Source organism: Asterias amurensis, chromosome 19 (genome assembly GCF_032118995.1).
Source record: "Asterias amurensis chromosome 19, ASM3211899v1".
Lineage (NCBI taxonomy): Eukaryota > Metazoa > Echinodermata > Asteroidea > Forcipulatida > Asteriidae > Asterias > Asterias amurensis.
The window spans coordinates 5,638,192-5,653,690 of NC_092666.1; the positions used below are offsets into that span (position 1 = coordinate 5,638,192).

At 41.0% G+C, this 15,499-nt stretch overlaps 1 protein-coding gene across 1 annotated transcript in view; it reads left to right on the forward strand.

Moving 5' to 3' along the window:
• The window catches only part of LOC139951513 (uncharacterized), a 357,017-nt gene that overhangs the window by 313,434 nt on the left and 28,084 nt on the right, over window positions 1-15,499 (forward strand). The window contains exons 191-202 of the mRNA XM_071950443.1: window positions 22-120; window positions 763-864; window positions 3,578-3,673; window positions 5,646-5,768; window positions 7,042-7,170; window positions 7,928-8,041; window positions 8,472-8,654; window positions 10,016-10,098; window positions 11,137-11,224; window positions 12,134-12,219; window positions 13,482-13,679; window positions 14,626-14,719. Coding sequence (XP_071806544.1) covers window positions 22-120; window positions 763-864; window positions 3,578-3,673; window positions 5,646-5,768; window positions 7,042-7,170; window positions 7,928-8,041; window positions 8,472-8,654; window positions 10,016-10,098; window positions 11,137-11,224; window positions 12,134-12,219; window positions 13,482-13,679; window positions 14,626-14,719 — 1,395 coding nt within the window. The remainder of the gene's footprint in view (window positions 1-21; window positions 121-762; window positions 865-3,577; window positions 3,674-5,645; window positions 5,769-7,041; window positions 7,171-7,927; window positions 8,042-8,471; window positions 8,655-10,015; window positions 10,099-11,136; window positions 11,225-12,133; window positions 12,220-13,481; window positions 13,680-14,625; window positions 14,720-15,499) is intronic.

Below are 15,499 nucleotides of genomic sequence, written 5' to 3' on the forward strand. Positions count from 1 at the left end.
TGGAATTTTTTTTACCTACAGCTGAGGATTGTCAAGGGCTGTGTCTGAACGGTGGATTCTGTGATCGAGGAATCTGTGAATGTCCGGAGGGATTCGAAGGCGAATATTGTGAATTCTCATGTAAGTTGAACATTGTGAACTTGGGAGTGATCCGTGGCTATATAGCAGTTACAAATTGAATAGGCCTTTGCGTATTGACCAATCACAACCCTGATTGCGCACCCAAGGTCCGACAAATAAAGTCTGACATGCATGCGCAAATGCTTGGCGTGCGCGGCAGAGTTGTGCAGAATGGCATTGGGAGAGGCTCACATGTCCTTGCTCAAAACTGCGTCGTGGCCGAAGCCTAATGGATCGGTCTATTGCTTCTTGCCTGGCACCCCTGAACAAATATAGTGACTATAATTGACCCCTTGCACGCGCATCACATGCGGCGACCAATGCCACTCTCACCATGTTGGTGGGCAGTTAGGTTTATGTGTATTAACGCCGCGTCTCCTAAAATGCACACTTTACTGCATAACGCGCAGCATAGAGTTATATATAAAAACGCACAGTGAAATTGCCCACCAGTATGACGCATTCAAGATTTTTCTGATGATGACGTCAGGTGAAATGGGTCAATAGGAGACAACCAACATTAGGGCTGGATAGCTCAGTTGATAGAGCACCAGTTCAAGTTCCACTCTAGTGAATTTGTCTACATGTATGTTCAACCCAAAGTTATTCTTCTAATTGATTCTCCTTGTTCCTACTTTGCAGTTGGTGGGGGTCTGTGTAGTCCAGCCTGTAAGAATGGAGCTACATGTGAGCAGGGTGTGTGTCTATGTGCACTCGGATTCACTGGAGAGAATTGTGGTATAGGTGAGTTATAGGTCTGTTATTGTGGGTGGGTGGGGGTCTGTGTAGTCCAGCCTGTGAGAATGGAGCTACATGTGAGCAGGGTGTGTGTCTATGTGCACTCGGATTCACTGGAGAGAATTGTGGTATAGGTGAGTTATAGGTCTGTTGTTGTGGGTGGGTGGGGGTCTGTGTAGTCCAGCCTGTGAGAATGGAGCTACATGTGAGCAGGGTGTGTGTCTATGTGCACTCGGATTCACTGGAGAGAATTGTGGTATAGGTGAGTTATAGGTCTGTTATTGTGGGTGGGTGGGGGTCTGTGTAGTCCAGCCTGTGAGAATGGAGCTACATGTGAGCAGGGTGTGTGTCTATGTGCACTCGGATTCACTGGAGAGAATTGTGGTATAGGTGAGTGATACATATAGGTCTGTTATTGTGGGTGGGTGGGGGTCTGTGTAGTCCAGCCTGTGAGAATGAAGCTACATGTGAGCAGGGTGTGTGTCTAAGTGCACTTGGATTCACTGGAGAGAATTGTGGTATAGGTGAGTTATAGGTCTGTTATTGTGGGTGGGTGGGGGTCTGTGTAGTCCAGCCTGTAAGAATGGAGCTACATGTGAGCAGGGTGTGTGTCTATGCGCACTCGGATTCACTGGAGAGAATTGTGGTATAGGTGAGTTATAGGTCTGTTATTGTGGGTGGGTGGGGGTCTGTGTAGTCCAGCCTGTAAGAATGGAGCTACATGTGAGCAGGGTGTGTGTCTATGCGCACTCGGATTCACTGGAGAGAATTGTGGTATAGGTGAGTTATAGGTCTGTTATTGTGGGTGGGTGGGGGTCTGTGTAGTCCAGCCTGTAAGAATGGAGCTACATGTGAGCAGGGTGTGTGTCTATGTGCACTCGGATTCACTGGAGAGAATTGTGGTATAGGTGAGTTATAGGTCTGTTGTTGTGGGTGGGTGGGGGTCTGTGTAGTCCAGCCTGTGAGAATGAAGCTACATGTGAGCAGGGTGTGTGTCTATGTGCACTCGGATTCACTGGAGAGAATTGTGGTATAGGTGAGTTATAGGTCTGTTGTTGTGGGTGGGTGGGGGTCTGTGTAGTCCAGCCTGTGAGAATGGAGCTACATGTGAGCAGGGTGTGTGTCTATGTGCACTCGGATTCACTGGAGAGAATTGTGGTATAGGTGAGTTATAGGTCTGTTGTTGTGGGTGGGTGGGGGTCTGTGTAGTCCAGCCTGTGAGAATGAAGCTACATGTGAGCAGGGTGTGTGTCTATGTGCACTCGGATTCACTGGAGAGAATTGTGGTATAGGTGAGTTATAGGTCTGTTACTTGGTAAAGGGTTAGAGTGGCATGCTGTGGTTCAGTCTAAGGGCCATGTCAGTGATGTAGTTTTCAAGAAAGAAGTAATTTTCCACGAATTTGATTTCGAGACCTCAGAATTAGATTTTGAGGTCTCAAAATCAAGCATCTGAAAGCACACAACTTTGTGTGACAAGGGTGTTTTTCTTTCATTATTATCTCGCAACTTTGACGACCAATCAATCGAGTTAGTTCTTTTATGCATACATGCATATTGAGATACACCACGTGAGAAGACTGGTCTTTGACGATTACCGATAGTGTCCTGAGTCTTTCAGATGTGTTCATAGTTTGCCAATATAATAGAAAAGTTTCGCAAGCGTACGTATACAGATACGGATAATGGTATGTCGACACTTTGTGTATTCACGTGACGCGTATCCGCGACTATCGTATTTTGCATACACGTTAGCAACGGATACGGGAGCTCATACACGTCGTAGAAAAACGGATACTGTTTTGCAGACTTTTAGTTGTATTTTTGTCTAAGATCAAAAACATTTCCCATGGAATCGCTTTCACTGGTATCGTGCTCGATATAAATAGAAAATTGCTATATAGAAGAGTTTGCGGTAACACCATGTAATAACAATCTCTAAATGAGTTGGGGTGGTTCTGAAAAGAACCGTTGGGTTAACTCGACGTTTCGATCAGTATGCTCTGATCGTCTTCTGGAGAATGCTGGACTCTGATGCTGCATGCTGCTTAAGTACTAGGCGGTGGATCAGCGGTGATGCACAAAGGCGGGAAATGTAGGCGGGAAGTGAACTCGATGATGCGTGGTGAAACCTGTTGTGGAGCCTTGGGGGTTGTGTGGGGGGTGTGTGCTCACTGAACCGTGTCAGTAGGAACAAGCACAGGGGACAGTGAGGGTGTGGGGCCTAGGTGACTGAGGGTATAGATGACCCAAAGCAGTCTAATAGTTGGGGCCTAGGGGGTGACCGTGGATATAGAAGATCCATTGGTCGGGAGAAGGGGGAGCCAGATGTCACTGATGTGGAAGCCGATGTCTTGGGGTACGGTGTCATGCTTGTGGATCTCGATGGCCTCTCTAATGCGTCTAGGGTGCCACGCCTGGATGGGAGCGATGATCTCAGCAGCATCCCAGTTCACTCGAAAATTGCTAGTCATTTGCAAGCAAACGATGAGATGAAATGCAGTGTATAAAACACGGGGTCTATATCGGTCATGTTTCTCAGAAAAAAACACTCTTAACACTCATGATGATTGCGAGCGCACTCAAGTGAATACCTATAGTTTGCGAAACAAAATGCAACACGCGTCTGACGTGAACGGATACGGTTATCATATCCGTATCTGTATCTGTACGCGTGCAAAACCTCTCTAATGTTATTATTTGACTGCTTGTTGTTACAGAGATGTCTTGCAGCCCAGTGTGTGAGAATAACGCAATCTGCCAGCGTGGTATCTGCATGTGTCCTGTTGGTTACACTGGACCGTCCTGTACAGAAGGTAAGTTAATAATAAAAATAGTAATAATAATAACTAGATTTGTATAGCGCCACTCCATCTAGATCATGGTGCTCAGCAACAACAGGCAATGAAAAACAAATTTAATTAAAGAGTGACTGGAAACACGTGGGTTTTTAAGTGGTTTTTGAATGACGAAACAGTGTCCAGTGTTCTGATGCGAGATGGTATACTGTTCCACAGTTTCGGGCCGGCAGTTGTGAAGGCTTTGTAAGAGTTTGTAACAAAACATTACTAGGTTGTTATATAGCGCTTTATCACAACCCTAGGGGCAAAACAAAGAGCACAGTATTATTTTCTTACAAGATATGTTGAGCTACGTTTAAAGTACATATGAGACCTATTCCTTAATATAAATGACGCTACTCGGGCCGAACTCGGCTTGAGATGTCCGACCACAGGTATGTCCAATGTTAGAAATTCGTCTGTGCCATCCAGGCCGATCCAGGGCAGCTTGAACAGCTTGATCGTGTTGTAAGCCTATGGCGTTGAGGTCATCTATAACCTGTGATATTTAGGTGCAGCGGAAGCTTCCACCCTGTCGAAAGCACCACCCTGTTTAGCACCATGTATTGGTTTACAAGGTGCCATAATGGTTAAGTGTCATGCTCTAGGAGACAAGTGTCACGACCGGGATTCAAACCCACACTCTGCTGAACTGAAACACCAGAGTTTGAGTCTAGTGCTCTTATCTGCTTGGCCACGACACGCTTGGCCACGACACGACCGTCTTTAATTATTGTGGCTGTGGTTACATGTAGGTCACTGAAGCTGTCCATCTTTCTGCATTGCCATTGAAGCCAACAGCTGCAACTACTTTAGCTGGCAATCAGTCAGTCAGACATTGGAACAAGTTCTCTATCAGCACTGTTGACCCATTGCACGTTTGTCACACGCGGCGACTGTGCCACGCTCACCATTTTGGAGGGCAGTAGGTTTATGTGTAAACGCTGCATTGCTTAAATGCGCACTGCACTGAATATCGCACAGTGACATTGACCACCAAAATGGCGCATCTAAGATTACTCTGATGATGATGTCAGATGAATTGGGTCAATTGCTGACTTTTCAAATGAAAATTCCTGCAGAATTTGATGTGGAAAACTTGGTGACACTTCTGGTATTAAGAAATCTCCGTCAGCAAACAAAGACACCCTTAGAATTCCAGTTATTGCCATGGTTAATGTAGTTTTCAATTTGCTTGACCTCATTCATGGAACAATCTCCCTCTTCACATCAAACAAGCTACCACCATATCACATTTCCAGACTCTTCTCCAATCATTTCTATTCAATTCATCGTATATGTAATTTTCTTGTTCTTCGGAGCACTTAAAGATGTCTTTTCTAAAGGGGTTAGGTGTTTTATAAACACAATTTGTTTTTGTTTTTACATGTGACAGTAGTTTCAACATTTTCTTTTTGTTAACTTGTAGATATCAATGAACATGCCATCAATCCATGCAGCCATCTGTTCTTATCTGTTCCTTGTTGTTGTTTATTGTTTACTTGTAGTAATAAATGAATTGTTTTTTTATTGTTTACTTGTAGATATCAATGAATTGTTGTTGTTTATTATTTACTTGTAGGTATCAATGAATTGTTGTTGTTTATTATTTACTTGTAGATATCAATGAGTATGCCATCAATCCAGCCATTTGTTCATTGTTGTTGTTTATTGTTTACTTGTAGGTTTCAATGAATTGTTGTTGTTTATTATTTACTTGTTGATATCAATGAATTGTTGTTGTTTATTATTTACTTGTTGATATCAATGAATTGTTGTTTATTATTTACTTGTTGATACCAATGAATTGTTGTTGTTTATTATTTACTTGTTGATATCAACAAATTGTTGTCGTTTATTATTTACTTGTTGATATCAATGAATTGTTGTTGTTTATTATTTACTTGTTAATATCAACGAATTGTTGTTGTTTATTATTTACTTGTAGATATCAATGAGTGTGCCATCAATCCGGCCATCTGCCCATTCTATGGTTGCATTAATACCATTGGCAGCTATAAATGTTCCTGCCCACCAGGCTATGAGTTTGGACCAGATGATCTATGCAAAGGTAAGTCAGGGTTTAAGACCGTAACAAACCTTAATGCTATTCTTGATTTACCTGATTTGATAGACCTTTACCATGCTGCCTCCATCTTGGTTATGCTCCTCATATTGAATAACAGTAATGCACGCTAATGTGACCCTCTCAAATACTTAAAGAATCGGAAAGGATAGAGGATACGGCAAGTTGTTTTCTTTACTCTCGGTGCACAGTGACCATTTTATTTCTGTAAAGCCCAGGTCAAAATTCCAGTTGAACCTAGTTAACTGGGGTCAACTGGTTCAACTGGAAAGTGACCAAACTCGTTCATTTTCCATATTAACCAACTGGTTTGGACAAGGTTTGACTGTGTTCAACTTGGTTGAAATTATAAACCAGTTGGTTTCTGTCCATTTTCCATATTAAACCAACTGGTTTTATCTGTGTTTAACTAGTTTATCAACTGGTTTCCACTAGTTCCAGTTAAACCCAGTTTAACTAGGTTCAACTGGAATTTCGACCTGGGAGACGAAGACAAAATCATGTGTTTGTCAGGTCTTCGCTGGAAATCAGTATATTAATTAACTTACAATACAAATAATCACAGAACAATCGTCTTGCAATTAAGAACCAGACTATTTAATTCTTCCAGCCTCGGTTTGGTAACATTGATATCAATGGGAGAAATTCAAGATGGCCGCACCGTGTTAGATGCTTTGTTTGTTTGTTTGTTTGTATTTTTGTTTAGATGAGCTTCCCGTCAAGGGAACTCGGCAAACTTGCCCAAGGGGATATAAACGCCAAGCTGGCAACAGCAAATCTCTCTCATTTTAAACATTGGTTTAACCGTCTTTGATTATGAATTGCATAAACCAAGAAACTTGCTAGACGACATTACTTATTCTAGTCGTTGTGGAATCAACGGTTCACTTAGGGGATTTGAACCCACAACCTTGTAATTGCAAGTTCGTCGGTCTAACCTCTAGGCCCAATTTCATAGAGCTGTTTAAGCACAAAATTCTGCTTAAGCAAAATAATCCATGCTTAGTAAAATCAGAATACCGGCCAAGACTCCACTCAAATGTTATACCAAGTAAACAATTAATAGCTCAATACCAGTCACAAACAATGTATATGGCATGAAATTTTGGCCAGTAACATATGTAAAACAAGCAAGCTATTTTCGTGCTTAACCAAAAAAAAATTGTTTGCTTAAGCATCTCTATGAAATTGGCCCCTGGTACGGGGTGACTTTGTTCATTGTGCTAAGTTGAAATATTGAGGTTTTGTTTGATTTCAGATATAAATGAATGTGAATTGAACCATTCCTGTAGTCAACGATGCATCAATACGATCGGATCCTACCTATGTGCCTGTAATGAAGGATTCATTGTGGATACTGATGGAAAGACATGTATTGGACCTAAAGGTTTGTATACCGTGACCGCGCCCTCTACCCTCACGCCACACCCCTGCCCCGCCAAGCTTACCTTTGGTGTAATTGATTTATTTCTGTATTTTGTATGAATGTGTCAGGTTGCTTATATCAGAACACTTCTTATCCTGCTGGCACTAGTTGGACCATTGATGAATGCTCACAATGTGCCATGACCACACCCTGTACCCTCAAGCCACAATCTGCCCCACCCCTCAGACCTTTGACAAGTTGATTTATACCTTTTTTTCTTAAATCAGGTTGCTTATATCAGAACACTTTGTATCCTGCTGGCACTAGTTGGACCATTGATGAATGCCCACAATGTACCATGACCACACCCTCTACCCTCTAGCCACACCCTGCCCCGCCCACTCTACCTTTGATATACATGTATTGATCTATTTCTTTAATTTGTTTGACTGACAGGTTGCTTATCAGAACACTTTGTGTCCAGCTGGCACTATAGTTGGACAATTGATGGATGCTCACAATGTACCATGACCACACCCTCTACCCTCTAGCCACACCCTGCCCCGCCCACTCTACCTTTGATATACATGTATTGATCTATTTCTTTAATTTGTTTGACTGACAGGTTGCTTATCAGAACACTTTGTGTCCAGCTGGCACTATAGTTGGACAATCGATGAATGCCCACAATGTACCATGACCACACCCTCTAGCCACACCCTGCCCCGCCCACTCTACCTTTGATATATTGATCTATTTCTTGTTTTTCTTTAATCAGGTTGCTTATATCAGAACACTTTGTATCCAGCTGGCACTAGTTGGACCATCGATGGATGCTCACAATGTACATGCGAGTTTGGAGTCACACAATGCACCGACTGCCCACCGTCAGGTATGGCTTTTTAGTTGTTGTTTGTATCACTTGGAATTAAGGAATTATTTCTCATAACATAACTCGATAATAATGACACCAGTGGAAGTGTCCTGACTGAGCGGTTAAGAGCACCGTTCAAACTCTTGTGGATCTGATCAGCAGAGTGTGGGTTGGAATCCCCAGCCGTGACACTTGTGTCCTTAAGCAAGACACTAAAATCATTTATTCGTCCTTCGGATGGGACATAAAGCCCTTGGTCCCATGCGATGTGTAGAGGTTCGCCCTGGTGTTCCTGGCTATGGCTGCTGTATACGCCGTAGCACCTTGTAAACCCTTATAAGGTGCTGCATAACTGGGTCTCAGAGTTCATCACTTCAATAACCTACCTTTCTGAAATTAGTGTCCAGTGCCTATAATTTTGGTACTTCATTCTTTTTTCCAAATACAGATTCAGAAGATTGTATGATCAAGGGTATCCTGTACCGACACATGACCAACTGGACTTCGCTCTTCAATGCATGTGAACTTTGCTCATGTAACAACGGAGAAGTACAATGCGTTGAAGAGATCTGTGCAGAGAGGTGTAGTAACCCTGTACCAAGGGCTGGAGTATGCTGTCATGAATGCACAGGTAAGATAACCTTTTATACCATGGGGTCTATGTATAATATGAGTGAGGTTACAATGTGTTAGGGAGTAAGATTTTTGTTCATTTCGGACCAAAAATCCAAACTCACAAAATTCTCAATAAACCTGAAATTTTTTGTTGTATACCCAGTCTCCACTGATGAAATTTCTTCAGTAGTTCGTTCTGTATCATTTGGAACCATAAAATCATTTGCAATTTTTTGACCCCAAATCTGAAAATTTGACCATACCGGTATGGTTGATTTTTTTTCATTTTGGACCAAACTCACAAAATTCTCATTAAATCTGAATTTTTTTGTTGTATACCCAGTCTCCACTGATAAAATGTCTGGAGCAGTCCGTTCTGTATCATCTGGAACCATAAAATCATCAGCAATTTTTTTACCCCAAACCATACTGGCATGGTTGATTTTTTTCATTTTGTTGCATACCGAGTCTCCACTTATAAAATGTTTCAAACAGTATACTCTGCTTGTCTTCAGGAGAATGCTGGACTACTGGTGGTGGTTGAGCTTATTAATGGCTTTAGGGATGCTCACTCAAAAGACATTTTACACATGGTTGTACCCGCAAGTCCACTACATGTATTCATATTTATATTAAATAGTATACAAATAATGAATGTTTATGAGTGCAATGGTGCGAACATGTTCATGAGTTGAAAGATGGAATGTTCTATTCAACGAGGCGGAGCCGAGTTGAATTGAACATTCCAGCTTTCAACGAATGAAAATATTTGCACTTATTGCACAAATGAAAAACATTCATTATTTGTTTTATGTATATAAAATCCAAATAGATCTTTGTCATTTTGATTGGAAGGTACAACTTTCAAAACAAACAAAGTGTAGGCCTACAATTTTTAATTGTGAAATTACACCCGTTTCTTTTTGGGTCGGCCTGTTGGATTCAACAGTCACAATGTGCGTTCTGTTCAGCTATTTTGAGACACGCAGAAGCCGAATGCTAGTATTTTTACTAAATATGCCTTGCAGTAATACTGCTGCGTTACAAAAGACACGCGCACGCAGTGATGTTTTTACTCAGCTTTTTCGTTCCATCCAGAAAGTACTATTGCACGCTGCCAGCATGCAATAGTACTTTTCGGATGGAACAAAAAAGCACGGTGAGTGACTCAGCGTGCAATGGTACTTTTATTTGCTATCACTTGATGGACAATCCTCCAATCAAAATGGCAAGGATCTGCTTGGGTGTTATATAATGACTCTTAATTTCCACACCATGCAAAGCCTCAAACAATGAGGATATATATGTAATTTTAAGAGTGTGTGGATTATAGTATCATAATGTATTTATATTATCAATCTTTATATTTATGTACAGATTGTTTGAGTGAAGGAACGTTGATTCGTAACAACCAATATTTCACACCATCGAGCAATAACTGTACAGTCTGTAGATGTGAGGTAAGCATAACGCCATATTCCATAACTTGAACAAAATATGAATGCCCAGATATTATAAAGTGCAACATCAGAACCAAGATGTTACACAAAACTCAAACTTCAGACATTGTTTGTATTGAGTTTGTACATTCCAACAGCAGAAACCTTTACCTATGTCTCACACATCCCTTTTTATGGGATTTGAGGCAAAGCATGGTGAGATATCAATGTACAGGGAACGATTTCATCCAGTATTTTTGCATAGTGGAGTGTCATGGCCGAATGGTTAAGAGCATCGAATTCAAGTTCTGGTGCAGTCACCGGAATGTGGGTTTGAATCCCGGTCGTGACACTTGTGTCCTTGAGCAAGATACTTTACTATAATTGCTTCTCTTCACCCAGGGGTATAAATGGGTACCTGCGAGGGTAGAGGTTGATATTGTGTATGAAAAAGCCACAAGCGCCTTACAGGCAGCTCAGGGCTGTATACTCCCCAGGGAGCTGAGAAACATTAAGGGATGTTATTGGCCCTATGACCAGGGCACTAATGTAAAGCGCATTGATACGGTTATTGTGAAATGTGCTATATACATTGTAAGAATTTGTTATTATTATTTGTTATTATAGCAAATTATTTTGACTGAACAAGTTTTGTGCACACTGAATGCTAATATTGAGTAGCAAATGATGAGTTTTGAATAGCAAGTAACATATTATGCATAGCATTTTGCTGTGCTATAGAAGGGAAATCATGCCCTGATGTAGTGACCCTTTGCACGCACGTAACCTGCAGCGACTGTGCCACGCTCACCTTTTCTGCTTGTCAATAGGTTTACGTGTAAACGCCGCGTGTCGACTTAAATGCACACTTCACTGAACATGCTGAATAACCGTTCGCACGTTGACATTGACCACCAAAATGGCGCATCCAAGATTATTCTGATGATGACGTTAGGTGAAAAGGGTCAATACATGTATTTGGTTTGTGGTAACACCATGTGATTATCTACTTTGCTGGGTAGATTATGTTCTTTCCGATACATCCTTTTGTTATTCTAGGATGGAAGTGTTAAGTGTTCCAACTTGACCTGTCCAGAGATAACATGTAGTAAACCAACTGAGGGCCCATGCTGCCAAACATGTGAAGGTAAGTCAATGGTATAGCACACCATTCCAAACCCTTAGCAGTTGATTAACTATAATTGCTTCCCTTCACCCAGGGGTATAAATGGGTTCCTGCGAGAGTAGAGGTTGATATTATTTGAAAAAGCCTTTAAAGCGCCATGACAGCCCAGGTTTGCTATACTCCCTAGGGAGCTGCGAAAGATTACAGGGCACTAATGTAAAGCACATTAAGAATTTTTTTTTAATGCGCTGAATAAAAACTAGTTATTATTACTGTTATTATTATTAATAATAAATTCACACTGACCGACTCTATTTGTTGTTATTTATCGATACATGTAGCTTGTTATTGTACAACCTTCTTGTCATACTGAAATTTTAAATAATTTGGACGAGTTCACCATACTAGATTTCCTAGTTTGTTTTTCATTTTATGTATTGTTGAAATCTTTTACTCATAGGCCTACTGTTTATCTCAGTATCAGTATTCCTTGTACGCTTTTCATTTTGTTCTATCCTTTGTTCGTTTGTTTGTTCGTTCGTTCGTTCGTTCGTTCGTTCGTTCGTTCGTTCGTTCGTTCGTTCGTTCGTTCGTTCGTTCGTTCGTTCGTTCGTTCGTTCGTTCGTTCGTTCGTTCGTTCGTTCGTTCGTTCGTTCGTTCGTTCGTTCGTTCGTGCGTTCGTGCGTTCGTGCATTCGTTCGTTCGTTCGTTCGTTCGTTCGTTCGTTCGTTCGTTCGTTCGTTCGTTCGTTCGTTCGTTCGTTCGTTCGTTCGTTCGTTCGTTCGTTCGTTCGTTCGTTCGTTCGTTCGTTCGTTCGTTCGTTCAACTTTGTGTCTGTGGACGCCATCTTAGTTTAGTAATGTAATTCAATTAGTTCGCATACTTATGTCATTTTCTTACTATTGTTCCTTTATTGTGTTTGGATTCTAGACAACTGTGAGTTTGACGGCAAGGAATACGTACACGGTGAAACATTTGTACCAGAAACTCCCAAATGTAGTGTGTGTACGTGCACGGTAAGTCATCGGCAAAAACAACCCGCAATAACAAATCACTATTTAAAGGCACTGGACACCTTTGGTAATTGTCAAAGACCAGTCTTCTCACTTGGTGTATCTCAACATATGCATAAAATAACCAACCTGTGAAAATTTGAACTGGATTGGTTTTCGAAGTTGCGAGATAATAATGGAAGAAAAAACACCCTTGTCACACAAAGTTGTGTGCTTTCAGATGCTGGATTTTGGGACCTCAAAATCTAATTCTGACGTCTCGAAATCAAATTTGTGGAAATTTACTTCTTCCTCCAAAACTACATTACTTCAGAGTGAGCTGTATCTCACAATGTTTTATACCACCAACAGCTCTCTATTGCTCATTACCAAGTAAGGTTTTGTGCTATCAATTATTTTGAGTTATTACCAATTATGTCCAGTGCCTTTAAGCTAAAAAAAATAAATAATAATTAGCATTGCTTTTTGATGTGCTTTTTGTTTGCAAGATTGCTCCAAACCAGGCTAAAAGCCACTAGTTGTGAAACTACAACAAGAAAAATATAATAAATGAAAACAATTATGGGGAGCTGAAGGTAGGAATTTATATTCCTCTTAAAACAGTCTAGATAGTTGTACATGTACAGGATGGAAGGAAACATGCAAGGAGTTCCAAAGAGATGCAGTACGTGGAATAGAGCTGTTGGAATGGCTCCTTGTTCAACATCTCTAATAGGTTCAAGAATTTTAATAATTGTCTGAATTGTAGGATGGAGGGAAACATGCACCAGGCAAGGAGTTCCAAAGAGATGCAGTAGTGGAATATAGCTGTTGGAATGGCTCTTTGTTCAACATCTCTTAGGTTCAAGAACTTTAATAACTGTCTGAATTGTAGGACGGAAGGAAACGTGCACCAGGCAAGGAGTTCCAAAGAGATGCAGTAATGGAATAGAGCTGTTGGAATGGCTCCTTGTTCAACATCTCTTAGGTTCAAGTATTTTAATAATAGACCAATCCATTAAGCTCCGCCCCATTGCATATTGACCAATCACAACGCAACGAAGGTCTGACACTAAGGTCCGACATGCGTGCAAGTATGCTTGGCGCGCGCAGCAGAGTTGTGCAGAAAGGCATTGGAGAGCCCCAAGTGTTCATGCTCACACATGCGTTGTGGGCGTAGCCTACAGGATCGGTCTATTGTCTGAATTGAAGGATGGAGGGAATCATGCCCCAGGAGGCATGAAATCTGTAGCTGATGAGGGGTTTATTTGTTTCCTTGATTACAGCGAGGCGCTCTAGAGTGTCAGTATAAAACTTGTCCGGCACTGACTTGTTCGACGTCATCTCAAGTTCGTATTAAAGGAGAATGTTGTAATACATGCGTGGACATGCTACCAGGATGTGTGGACAATCATCGTGAATTCCATCGTACCGGAGACCAATGGCAGGACTCGATGGATCCATGTCTGACATGTAGCTGCTTTGTGAGTATTTTATTCAACATCAAACAATACTGTGGTAGTCACTTTAAGTCGTGAACTTTTCTGAATTTCATTTAAAATGTTTTCAATGAATAAGGAAATCGAGTTATATGATTATGAATAGATTTTAAGTGTGTAAAAAAACATTTCGAATACCTTTATCCAGCGCTTTTCTGAGAGATTTGCGAAAAGCTCCGTTACGCAATCACTCTCAAAACGTCATAGTTCAGTGCTCCAATTTGTAAAGTTAAGCGGCATAACAAAGCAAACTCCCACAAATGAGGTCAAAGCATTGTCCTTTGACGCGCGTCGTCAATGGCAGAAGCATTTTTAGTTTTTCAAAACCTTTAGGTTGGGGCCTGATTTTTTAATCGATAATTACGAAAAGTTCAGAAGTGTTCACATATCAAAATTACATTAAAATGGTGACGCAGGTGCATTATGAACAAGTTAAAATACAATTTCCAATAAAAACATTCCACTCAAATAGCTGTTTAATCGATAATTACGAAAAATTCAGAAGTGTCCAATGGTAAACGGACACATTATAAACAAGATTAAAAAGCATTCCCGTCAAAAAAAAATGCGCTCAAGTAGCTGTTCAAAGGTAAATTTTGTGCTTACTGTACAACGTCCATTTCATAGGCTTCTCACCATAAGCACACGAAAAGGCGTGCTAACCATATGGTGCTTACTATATGAAAATGAATGATGCAACAATATAAATCCATCATGAATACGCAAGATGGCCGCATAATTTCCTTTCTAACCTGTGAAATGTGCTTACACTTTAATTTAAGCATCTTTTTTTCTGCTATAGTATAGTTAGCACAAACAAAAACTTGCTTATCGTTAAGCAGTGCTATGAAATTGGCCCCTGGTTGGGCAAATGCAAATCTCGTGAATTGAAACCATTGCTTTATTGAGATAATGTTTGTATTGTTTACAGGAGGGCGGAAATATCCAATGTTTCCGTACTGAATGTAACACACGATGTGAGAACCCGGTACCAATTCCTGGTCAGTGCTGTCCGGATTGTGGAGGTCAGTGTAACATAAACCCTTTTCTCACTACTCTATTCCCCAGGGTTTCCCCCTGGGTAATAACTGCGGGACTGTTCACATTATGATCCCTTTACCCCTGGTCTGCCCCTGCAAATGGGCATACCCTGAGAAAAGCCACCCCTGCTCTGGAAGGGGGGAGGCGGTAAAAACCAAGAGGTATTCTTGAAACAGGCAACCAGAACCTGTCTTGCGGCCTCCTCCCCAGGGCTGTATTTCACAGGGATATCATACAATGTGAAAAAGGGTTATTATAACATAGAGTTCAAGTAGCCTGTTTTTTGTAGTCCAGATTTCAATGTTGGAGGGAAAAGCAACACCTAAAAAAACAAAGCAATCATTTATAAACATTGCAAAATATTCTCACAAGTTACCATTCATTGTGTACCCCTTGTTTTTCCGTGTGCTTTCTGACTCTCTCTCTCTCTCTCTCTGTTCATGTATTTTCACTTCACTGCTTTTGTTACACTAAGTTACCTGTTCATGTTTGTTGTGTTGTCAGTTAGCCTTCCAGTAAGACTCTGCTAGGGTTGGAACGTCAGGCCATTACTACTTTTTGCATATTACCAATAACTCTGATGCTAATTCTAATGAAACAATCTTGATCTAAGAGATGGTAATTTGCATCGGGAATAAAGAATATTAATTTTGGTTTTTACCCACCCAGGTCAAAATTCCAGTTGAACCTAGTTAAACTGGGTTTAACTGGAACTAGTTGAAACCAGTTGATAAACTAGTTAAACACAGTTAAAACCAGTTGCT